The sequence below is a fragment of the Crocuta crocuta genome, unplaced genomic scaffold (assembly GCF_008692635.1).
Source record: "Crocuta crocuta isolate KB4526 unplaced genomic scaffold, BGI_CrCroc_1.0 scaffold121, whole genome shotgun sequence".
NCBI lineage: Eukaryota > Metazoa > Chordata > Mammalia > Carnivora > Hyaenidae > Crocuta > Crocuta crocuta.
This window is the reverse complement of record NW_027528608.1, coordinates 4,709,503-4,721,536: the sequence shown is the minus strand read 5'-3', so window position 1 is coordinate 4,721,536 and position 12,034 is coordinate 4,709,503. Positions and strand designations below refer to the sequence as shown.

At 47.9% G+C, this 12,034-nt stretch overlaps 1 protein-coding gene across 1 annotated transcript in view; it reads right to left on the bottom strand.

Annotated features, from left to right (window-relative positions):
- WTIP (WT1 interacting protein) overlaps positions 1-12,034 on the bottom strand; it is a 20,367-nt gene that overhangs the window by 461 nt on the left and 7,872 nt on the right. The window contains exons 3-7 of the mRNA XM_077754674.1: positions 4,734-4,801; positions 4,523-4,585; positions 4,229-4,359; positions 3,405-3,456; positions 2,698-2,766 (exon numbers count right to left, since the gene is read on the bottom strand). Of these exons, the coding sequence (XP_077610800.1) occupies positions 2,698-2,766; positions 3,405-3,456; positions 4,229-4,359; positions 4,523-4,585; positions 4,734-4,801 (383 nt within the window). The remainder of the gene's footprint in view (positions 1-2,697; positions 2,767-3,404; positions 3,457-4,228; positions 4,360-4,522; positions 4,586-4,733; positions 4,802-12,034) is intronic.

The following is a 12,034-nucleotide window of genomic DNA, read 5'->3' as shown; positions in this document are numbered from 1 at the left end:
GCTTTGATGGGGGGGGGGGGGGGGGGGTCTGGAGCCCAGCGTGGGCCCCACCCAACTGGAGCCTCTTGGACTTCCAAAGGGCACCAGCCTGGAATCTGCGGGAGCGCTGGGCGGTCCGTGGGGGCATCAGCACAGAAATGTGATGGCTTTTAACAACCAACAACCCACCACGTCTCCCACGGAGCGCAGGCACCTGCAAAGCAGAAGTGGACCCACGGCCCAGAGGCTCCCACGGGAAGCGGAAAGAGGAAGAGCTGAGCCAGAGGGATTTGAGGGGGAAATAAACGTGAGGAAAACCAAAACTGGATGGCTCTAGGGGCACAGTGAAGAGAGTCAAGGAGGGAGGGCCAGCGGGCCGAAAGCCACTGAGAGGGCAGGACAGTGACAATGGAGAAGTGTCTCCTGGATCCCGCCACACGGTGCTCACTGGGGACGCGGAGGGAGGGGTTCGGATACCTGGCCCCGGCACCTTAAGACGTGGAGAAAAACTGGAGACATCTGGTAGACAAAGTGTTCTCTGACCCTTCCTTACCCTCTGACCACTGCAGTGTGCTTTAGAGGCTAATCTTCTCAGTTTGACAAGTTGTGTGATTCTTTGACCTCTGAAAACAACTGGCAGGAAGCGTGAAGGGCCGCACGGAGGATGTGCCGTCAGACACTGGGGCAAGGCCAACCGGGCAACTTCTTCCTTCCTTTGCCCCCTGGCCCCAGGAGAACGCTTCGGTCACACCTCACCGCATCCGGGGCTCAACTCCTGCTTTGCCACTTGTTCCCCAAAGGCCCTGAGACCAACACCTGCCCCGCCCACCCAAGTCCTGTCCCAGGAATCCTCCCGGTCCCTCCACAGGCCCCCTGACTGGGCCCTGCTACTAACCACCACACACCGGACAGGGGCCGAGCGACCGCGCCGGACACCCTTGCTCCCGGCCAAGGAGCTCTCTGGGGACAGCAGCACTGCGTCCCACAGCCTCGGGGCTCTGGCTGCGCGTCATCTGAAGCTTGGCTGGCTCCCAGTCTCTCTGCAACAACCTTCCCTGTAATTAGCAGTCCCAAGGGGCCACCACAGTCCCCAGGACAGCAGACAGGATGCCACGTTACTGTCAGAGGAGAAACCATGGCCTTCTGTAGGCCGTACCTGCTCTTGCTCCTCCTTCCCTGGTCCCCCGGTGGGATTCTGGTTCCCAGTGGGCTACCTGCCCCAACCAAGGCCACATGGTTCAAAACAGACCCTTGATTCCTACTGAAGATTTCTCATTGACACTCCCTCCTGCTTTTCACTGGGACCCGAAACCCAACACACTTTTCTCGGTTTTTCTCCTGCCTCTCTGTTCACTCATTCTTGGCCTCCTCACATGGCTGCTCTGCGCACCCCCAACCCCAAGTGTTGCTGTTCCTTAGACCATCCCGAGCCCCTACTCCTGTCCTACAGCTCCCCCTGGAAGACTTCATTCACTGCCCTGGCTTCACGTACATGCCCATGATGGGACTCAAGGCTTCCGGCCATGACAGTAACCAGGACTGGATTTCCCATCCTCCCTTTAGCAATGAAAAACCAGGTAAAAGATAATGAAACATTGATTCTCAGACCCCAGACAACAGACAAGGCAGGTCCGTGATCTCTGAGAGAAGGGAACCTAGAGGTGAGCCTTACAACTGCCCCCAGTTACTACCTGAAGGGATTGTCCAGGCTGCCCAAAGAGGGGACCAAGGGGTCTCCTTGAATTGAGAATTTGGAGAGGCCAAGGCAATTAGAAAGTTCAGGGCGGAGTATCAGGAAGGAAAGAGCTATATGGGCCAATGACACCCAAATTCCTACACCTGCAGCCAGAGTCTTTGAACTCTAGCACGTCTGGCTGCCCCCTGGACATCTCCAGCGAGGTACCCCAGTGCCCACAGTGAGAATATCTGTCGCCTCCAAGTCTCACCCTTGCTCTCTCCTGGGATCCTAATGGACACCTCCCAATCCCCAAACTGCCACGTCTAGTCACTGGCTGAATCCAGTCCCTTTTACTGCCTGACCTTCAGGCAACTCAAGTTACTACCCTGAACCCAGGACCAACCTCCCCAGGGAAACCCAGACACCCCCCGCCTTCCTCTGATGGCAAAGAGCACCCTTTCTAAAATCATCATGCCATCATATCATCCATTTGGACCACTCTCCACTGCCCTCAGGATGAGCCCGCACTCCTCCGCACGTACAGTCTTGCGTCCCCAGCTCCTGCCAATTGCTCCAGTGACACAAAACACACATTCACCTTCACACCTGAGCACACTCTGCTTCCACTGCCTGGAAGTGCCTTTCTAACTGCATCCCTGGCTAACCCAGTCATCTTTCAAATCTTAGCTTGGGTGTCACCTCCTCCAGAAAGCCTCCCCTGATTCTCCAAGGCCTCCTATATGTTCTGACAAGCCTTTGAAGAGATAACTGCCTGAGTACTCATGGCTGCCATCGGAGTACGGACTCTTTATTTTTATTCTCTGTATATCCCCAGCAGCCCACGCACTGTCAATCCTCAGTAAATACTTGATGGGATGGGAAATGGGCTGAGAACAAATCTTGGGGAGGGCTCTGTGGGGAGGGCAGGGAGAATGGGAGCGTAAACAAGGAGGTGGGCCCACAGAACACGTAGAGGAAAGGAGATCCTTGAAGGGGGGGACCGCGCCAGCCACCAGCCCTCCGGCAGGGCCCAGGCTCACCTCACAGTGGTAACACTCCACATGGTAGTCCCTGTCCATGGACACCACACGGATGGTGGTCTCACAGCCCTGGAGGAAGAGATGGGGGTTTGCACACGCCTACACAACACGGTCCTGTCGGGGCAGGTGCATTCACGCCCACGTGAGCACGGACTTCGGTGCTTCCGTGGGCAGAACAGCATCAGCAGGTGCACAGGAATGGACATCTCCCCGCAGCCACACCCAACCCCACACACGTGTCCATGAGAGCCGTCCCACGGGCGTCAGTGTGCATATACGTGTTCTCTTCAGTTCTTTGCAGGCAGGGCAGACCACGGCCAGGGCGGCCTCCCCAGGCACACCAGCCTGGGGCAGAACCAGCACGCGCGGGAGACCCAGTGCCAGGAGAGCTGCACCACCCAAGGGTGTCTCCTGCACAGACTGCATCCTCCTCACGTCTGCCCCCCCAACCCCCTCAGCCTGCAGAGCTAACAGGCCCAGGGAGCGATCCTTACATCCATGGGCAATGGGGCTGAGGGCCACCGTTTCTAACTCACGCAGGGACACGTGCACCCTGTGTGCTTGGGCACAACACAACCCTCGGCCCCGAGGGATTCGGGGCGGGAGCATCCGCATCTCTCCCACAGGGGCCCAAGGCCTGGGGCCAACCTGGGGCAGAGGCCAGGCCGGGCCAGACACCTGATCATCTACAGGTGAGCGGTTCCTACCTGTGCAGGGAGGATAGGGCGGGCGCAGGAGGCACATTTTGGTGCAAAAACCCTGGAGGAACAAAGAAAACCAGAAGTGACAAGCTGAGCGTCCAGAGGCCAAGGGCACCAAGGCAGACCCACCCACAGTAGACCCATGACATGGCCCAAGCATCAGAAACCCTTTCCTTGTGTGGACACACTGGTGTGGGAGCAGCCTCTGCGGTGCCTTCTTGGCCTTTTAACTGGTTCTCCAATTCACTTCCACCCCATCACCTCCTCCAGGATGGCTTCTGTTTCCCCCTAGCCTCTCACTCACACGTCCTGTCAGTTCCCTGCCCCCTAGCATCCAGGTTTGGGCCACCCCTAGCTGTGACCCCTGCAAAGCCCGGCTCCACACGGAGCACCAGGGATCCATGCAGGGCACCAACCCCATTCAAGGCTACAGCCCAGGACCAGCGCGCTGAGGGCAGGGCCACGGCCACGGCCACGGCCACGGCGGGGGAGAACAGACTGGCTGCTCACATGGATACCAGACAGGCAGGGCAGGGACTCTGCAGAGACTCCCAAGCCCCCACCACAGGCAGAAGAGGCCTAGCCTGCCCCTGGGAGCACAGGGATAGATGCTGGGTGGGGCAGCCAGGAGCACCCCCGCCACTAGGAGGAGGGGAGCATGTGGGTAAAGGCGGGGAGAGAAGCGAGATGGCTGGTGGCTGAATCACCCAAGGAGGGTCCAAGGCAGGAAGTGAAACGGCCAAGAATGGAGAACACAGACAGGCAGGCTGGAAAAACGCTTCCTGGGGGGGCAGGGGTCACACCCCAGCCCCCCAGCGCTGGCCACTCACGTGTGATAGTCTCTGACACAGTAGATGTTGTTCTCCACGTCCACAGTGAAGGGCACCCCGTCCAGGCACTCGTTACACACTGAGCACCGGAAGCAGCCTGGGTGGTAGGACTTCCCGAGGGCCTGCAGGATCTGGGGGTGGGAGGCACTGAAGGGTCAGTGCAGACGGAAGGCTCAGCACAGCCCCCAGAAGAGGCTCTGGCTCTGAGCCCTCGGCAGGTCTGCAACAGGTGAGAGGCTGGGTCCTAAGACCACCCATGTCAGAGGGGTTCCAGGAGGCTGGGGGGGTTCTCACCATCTCCATGATGAGGTGTCCACACACACTACACTTGTCGGCTGTTTGCTGGAACCCAGAGTACTGAGAGGAGACAGAGGATCCAGGATGTTACGTGACAAAGGGGCACTCGCTGCCCAGCCAGCGCCTGCCTCCTGGGCCCAGGTCTCCGTGTGCCGCGGGAGCTCCCCTCCCCTCCCCTGGCACCCCCCAGGGCCCAGCTCGGACTCACCAGGAAGTCCTCCTGGCAGTACACTTTCTCACCCACGTTGTAGAACGCCTTCCCGCGAAGTCGCCTCCCTGCAAGGACGAGGATCAAGAAGGGGGTCCTGGGGCCGCTGGAACCGGATGCGGCCCCCACTTTCAGCTCCCAAGACTCTCCTCCAACAGGTGGGGAGCAGATCGTGGGCAAATTTTAACACTTCCCTTTCAGATTAGGCTACTACTGTGACCATGATAAATATTTTTAAAAGATTAAACAGGGGCACCTGGGTGGCTCAGTTAGTTACGCGTTAGACTTGGGCACAGGTCAAGATCTCATGCTTTGTGGGTTCGAGCTCCATATCAGGCTCTGTGCTGACAGCCCAGAGCCTGGAGCCTGCTTCGGATTCTGTGTCTCCCTCTCTCCCTCTGCTCCTCCCCTGCTCATGCTCTGTTTCTCTATCTCTCAAAAGTGAGTAAACATTAAAATAATAATAATAATAATAATTAAATAAATAAAATAAAATACTTTTGCTTCACGGGCACTCAGAATAGACATTCCAGAATGAATTGTCATCATCCATGAACATAAGAAGTACAACCCTCACCAGGTAACGAAGCTCTGGTAAAAGACATGTCCTTGTCAAAACAAGAGCCCCAGCAGACCAGGCCGCTGTTAGAGGCATCCCCTCAGGAGAAAGCCCACAGTGCCTAACCAGGAACGGGAGGGAGCCTCCTCCCCCTGATAAAGGGCACCAGTGAGAAACCCTCAGCTGACAGCAGATATACTGGTGAAATAGTGGATGTTTTTCCCTTTAGGATTCAGCATTGGACCAGAAGCCCTGGGCTGTGTAATAAGATGGGAGAAGAAAAAATAGAAGATTGGAAATGAAAAAGTAAAACTATATTTTTAAAATAATTTTTTAATGTTTATTTATTTTTGAAAGAAAGAGACAGAGAGAGAAGGAGAAGGGCAGAGACGGAGAGGGAGACAGAATCTGATGCAGGCTCCAGGCTCTGAGCTGTCAGCACAGAGCCCGACGCAGGGCTCGAATGCACAAACCATGAGATCATGACCTGAACTGAAGTCAGATGCTTAACCAACTGAGCCACCCAGAGGCCCCAAAGTAAAACTACCTTTAATCAGGATGTGTAGGAAATCATAAGGAATTTAATAAAAAAGGAAACAAACACGCAAACCCTACTAGAACTAACAATGAGTTTAGCAAGGTTGTAGGACAGGTGGTCAGAATATGAAAATCAAATATATTTTTATACTCTGGTAACAAATGATTAAAAAATGGACTTAAAATTTTTAAAACTGCATTTATAATAGCATCCAAAAAAACCTATAAAATACTAAGGGATAAACTTAATAAAAGATGTGTCTGATCCTCGCTCTGCCAAACCCAACTCTGCTGAAATTTCAGAAGACCTACATAGAGTGACAAACCATTGCTGGAAGACAACTCTCCGTTGGGTGTCTCACATTTCTGCACGTCTTACAGAGGCCTGGCAGCTCTCATTCTGAACTACTTTCCCAAGGACATCTGAGGGCCAAAGCACTTACAAAACAGAGATTGTGGGGTGTCTGGGTGGCTCTGTTGGGTAAGCATCCAACTTTGGTTCAGGTCATGATCTCACGGTTTGTGGGTTCAAGTCCCAAATTGGACTCTGTGCTGTCAATGCCCACTTTGGATCCTCTGTCTCCCTCTCTCTCTGACCATCCCTCCCTCTCTCTCTCTCAAAAATAAACATTTAAAAAAAAAAGAAAGAAAACAGAGATGGTTACCTTCCTCTGAAGTAGAAAGCAGGCCTGTGTGGTGTCCAGCTTAGTACAGATACTGTGCTCCTCAGAAACAAGGGTCAGAAAGCTTTGCTGGCAGCCCATTATAAAACATCAGGGCTCCCTAAATTCAGGGTTCTCTAGCTCCAACACAGGACCTACTGCACGTGCTGCCTCCACGTGGGCCACTCTGCGTCACCCCCTGTGACGATTCGAATGTGAAGCTCCTCCTGCCTGCAGCGCTGTGAGCCCCTGCCTGCGCCCTGGAGGCTCATCTCTTCCGTCAGCACTGGTGACATGGAGGCAGAGAAACTGACCAGCTCACAGGTAGGGGAAAAAATCTCAGTCCTTGGCAATCACCTTCACGGCTTCAAATATTCTGATACCAGTTCTCCTCAAATGGATATATATATTAAATGCCACAGAATTAAAATCCCAGCATTCTTTTTTTTTTTTTTTTTTGGGGGAAACTGACATGCCAATTCTATTTTGGTTTTCTTCTTTCAAACCCTTTGAGGGCTGACTTCCAATTCTAAAATTCATATAAAAATACAAAGAACCTAGAATAGCCAAATAATCTTGCATATCAACAATACTGGATCAACAATACTGGAAGACTTAAACTACCTATCTTAAAACAAAGTAATCAAGACAGTGTAATATGGTGGTAAGGAAAGACAAAAAATTCAGTAAAACAGAATAGACTACAAAAATAGACCCATAAATATTTCAACAAACACACAAGTGGGAAATCAAAGTCTTTTTAGCGTATTGAAAAAAATGAAATATGAAAAAAAAATGAAACTCAAGTCCTTGCCTCATACCCTACACCAAAATATAACATAAAGTGGGTTATCAACCTCAACATAAAAATGAGAAACTTAAGGGACACCTGGCTGGCTCAGTCAGAAAAGTATGTGGCTCTTGATCTCGGGGTTGTGAATCTGAGCCCCACATTGGATGCAGAGATTACTTAAAAATAAAATCTTTAAAAAATAAAAAAAGAGAGAAACTTAAAGCTTCTAGAAGAAAACATAGGAGACTATCTTCATGACTTAAAGTGAGACCAAAAAACTTTAGGTTACAAAACAAGAACCATAAAACAAAAAAAAAAAAATTACATTTTAAATTTCATCAAAATTTGAAATTTATCAGAAAAGTGTATCACTGGGGTACCTGGATGGCTCACCCAGAAGAACATGCAACTCTTGATCTCAGAGTCGAGTTCAAACCCCCCATCAGATGCAGAGATTACTAAAAAAATAATAAACCGAATTAAAAATATTAATCATACTATTAATGTGATAAATATTAATATTAATTATATTAATTATATTAATATTAATATAAATATTAATGTGAGAAAATATTCACAAAACACGCATTCCAAAAAGAACTTGTACTCAGAATATATATCTCCTCACAACTAACTAATTTAAGACAAGTCTCAATTCAAAAGCTGAACAGAAGACCTAAACAGATTTCATAAAAGAAGATATAAATGATCAAGAAGATGCTTAACCTTGTTCATCATCAGGGAAATGCAAATTAAAACCACAAGACACCACTTCACACCCATTAGAATGGCTAAAATTAAAAAGACTAAAATATCAATTGTTGGCAAACATGTAGCAGAACCCAGCATTTCTAGTGGGAGTATAAAATAGCACAACCCCTTTGGAAAACAGTTTGGCAGTCTCTTATGAAGTTAAACATACACTTAGCCTATGACCCAGAAATTCCACTCCTTGGAATTTACCCGAGAGAAATGAAAACATTTGTCCACAAATGACCTGTACGAGAATGTTCACAGCACAATCTATTATCTGTCAATAGTTACACAGATCAACAAACTGGTATATTCATACAGTAAAATCCCACTCAGTGATAAAAGGGAGTGAGCTATTAATACACAGCTTTTAAAAAAGAGATGCTTAGGGGCGCCTGGGTGGCTTAGTCGGTTAAGCGTCCGACTTTCGCTTGGGTCATGATCTCGTGGTTCGTGGGTTCGAGCCCCGCGTCGGGCTCTGTGCTCACTGCCAGCTCAGAGCCTGGAGCCTGTTTCAGTCTGTGACTCCCTCTCTCTCTGACCCTCCCCTGCTCACACTCTCTCTCTCTCCTAGAAATAAATAAAACATTAAAAAATTTTAAAAAAATAAAAATAAAAAAGAGATGCTTAACAATAACAATAACAAATCAGCCACAAAACAGTATATATTTGACTTCATGTATATGAAGTTCTAGAACAGACAAAACTAATCTATGGTGGTGGAAATTAGAAGGCTGTGGGGCGTCTGGGTGGCTCAGTCGGTTAAACATCCTACTTTAGCTCAGGTCATGGTCTCCTGGTCTGCGAGTGCAAGCCCTGCATTGGGCTCTGTGCTGACAGCTCAGAGCCTGGAGCCTGCTTTGATTCTGTGTCTCCCTCTCTCTCTCTCTCTGCTCCTCCCCCGCTCATACTCTGTCTCTCTCTGTCTCTCTCTCTCTCTCTCTTAAAAACAAACAAACATTAAAAAAAGAAAGAAATCAGAATGTTGGTTGGGCAAGTGTGATGGGAAACACAGGGCATCAACTAAAAAAGGGCAAGATGAAAGTTTCTAGGGTGTTGAAATTTTTCTATCTTTGCTAGGAGTTTGACTTACACAAACATAAACATGTATCCAAGGTCTTTGAACTATATACTTACCACATGTTTGCTGGACTGTCTGTATACTGAGGTCAGTTACAAACAAAAATAAAGAGAACATGCAACATCTTGTGTCCGAGTAAAGAAGCACTCAAAGAATGATGGGAACTCACCACAAGGGCACAGGGACCAGCTCAAAGGGACTTCCTCTGGCCAAATTTGTGCAGCAAAAAGAAAAATGACTAAATCTCAATGCACTGCATGAATAAAAGTCCACGAGCACATAAAAATATTCATAGAAAGAAATACTTTTGCCCCCATTCAAGTTTAAAACTTTCCTTACTGAATTTTAAAATATTCCCTGGGGAGGAGCACCTGGCTGGCTCAGTTAGTTAAGCGTCCAACTTTGGCTCAGGTCACGATCTCACAGTTTGTGGGTTCGAGCCCCACATCGGGCTCTGTGCTGACAGCTTGAGGCTGGAGCCTGCTTCGAGTTCTGTGTCTCCCTCTCTCTCTGCCTCTCTCCTGCTTGCACTCTGACTCTCTCTCTCAAAAATAAATACACATTAAAACATTTTTTAAATAAATAAATAAATAAATGGAATGCTCCCTGGGGAAATGCACCTTTGACATAGACATCAACAAATTCCCACAGACTGACTTCAAATATTTTACAGTTTTTATATCAAAAATTATAAAACCATGTGAAGAAACAAGGCCAAGAGGAGAAACAATAAACAACGGAAGTGGGACATCAGATATGGGGATTATTAGATAGAATACAAATATTTAATGTGCTTCCAAAATAGAAACAGATGTCCAAACCATGAGATTATAAAAACTTTTTGGGCATTAAACGCAATAACTGAAAATAAATTAAAAAAGATAAATTGCACTTTACTATGACTTTACTTCATCAGAAGACATCATTAAGAAAGTAATGAAGCAAGAATAGGTGAGGAAAAGAATTTATATCACATATATCTAACACAGAACTTGTATCCAAGGTGCATACAGAACTCTCACAAATCAATTTTTAGAAAGCCAAACCACCCAACCTAAAAATGGCCAAAAGACTTCAACAGGCATTTTTACAAATGAAGGCATTCAAATGGCCAACAGAGACATAAAAAGGTATATGAGACTTCACTACTCATCAGAGAAATTCAATTCAAATCTCATTAATGGGGCGCCTGAGTGGCTCAGCCGGTTAAGTCCGACTTCAGCGCAGGTCATGATTTCACAGTTCGTGGGTTCGAGCCCCGCGTCAGGCTCTGTGCTGACAGCTAGCTCAGAGCCTGGAGCCTGTTTCAGATTCTGTATCTCCCACTCTTTCTGACCCTCCCTTGCTCACGCTGTCTCTCTCTCTCTCTCTCTCTCTCTCTCTGGAAAAATAAATAAATAAATTGAAAAGAAAAGAAAAAGAAATATAAATGTCCATTAATGGACACAGAGGCAATACTCATAAAAGTTTTATTTATAATCACCAAACTATGAAAACAGCTCAAAACTCATGTGGCAGTGACTGGGAAGGGGCATCAGGGGCTCGTAAAGAGTGATGGAACTATTCTACCCTTTGATCTAGATGGTGAGTACATGGGCACGTAGACATGTACAAACATATCAAGCTGGAATACACTCAAGATTAGTGTCTTTTACACGCTTCGTGTATTTTCAATCTTGATAAAAAGGAAAAACACTATCAAAAATGTTGAGGCAGATTTGAGAAAAGAAACAAAAAGAACTTCTAGAAATTAAAAAAATCCAATCACTGAAATAAAAAACACACTGAAAGAGTTCAGTAGGAGATTAAACACAGTTGAAGAGAAAAATGAATGATCTGGATTCTAGCTTCCGGAAGACAGATCTGAGGAAATGAAACAGAATGGGAGACAGAGAAGTGCGTAATATGAGGGAGAGGTTAAGAGACACAATAGAATGAGAAAGCCTAATATTTCTAATTTGAATTCTAGAAGTAAATAATAGAGAGAATGGGAGAGAAGCAAGTTTTGAAAATAAAATAGCGGAGATTTTCCCCACGTTGGAAGTCAAAATGAATCCCAAGCAGGACAAATAAAAGAAAATCCACAGCTACACACAGCAGAGTCAAACTATCAAAGGATACTTTAAATTATCTGTCCTTTTTTCTAACTGATATGTGAAAGTATTTTAAATAGTCTGGAAAATAATCCTTAGAACTTATGCATGTGGCAGTATATGGTTTGTTTTACCAAGTGCTTCATGGGGTCTTTTAATGAACAGGTAGGTTGTTGGGGTTTTTTTAATGTTTATTTATTTTTTAAAGAGAGAGTGCTCGAGCAGGGGAGGAACAGAGAGAGAGAACCCAAGCAGGCTCCCCACTGTCAGCATGGAGCCTAATGTGGGGCTTGAACTCACAAACTGTGAGATCATGACCTGAGCTGAAATCAAGAGTCAGATGCCTGGGGGGAGGGGCACAAAAGAGTCAGGCGCTTAACTGAGTGAGCCACCCAGGCACCCTAAAAATAAAATATTTTTTAATTTTTTTTTATGTCTTTATTTTATTTTGAGAGACAGAGACAGAGAGCGAGGAGGGGAGGGCCACAGAGAGAGGGAGTCACAGAATCTGAAGCAGGCTTCAGACTCTTAGCTGTCAGCACAGAGCCCGATGCGGGGCTCGAACTCACGAACTGTGAGATCATGACATGACCTGAGCCAAAGTCAGACGCTTAAACGACTGAGCCACCCAGGTGCACCTAAAAGATTTTATTTCTACAGGGCTCCTGGGTGGCTCAGCTGGTTAAGTGTCCAACTTCAGCTCAGGTCATGATCTCACGGTTCGTGGGTTCGAGCCCCCCATCGGGCTCTGTGCTGACAGCTCAGAGCCTGGAGCCTGTTTCGGATTCTGTGTGTCTCTCTCTCTCTGACCCTCCCCTGTTCA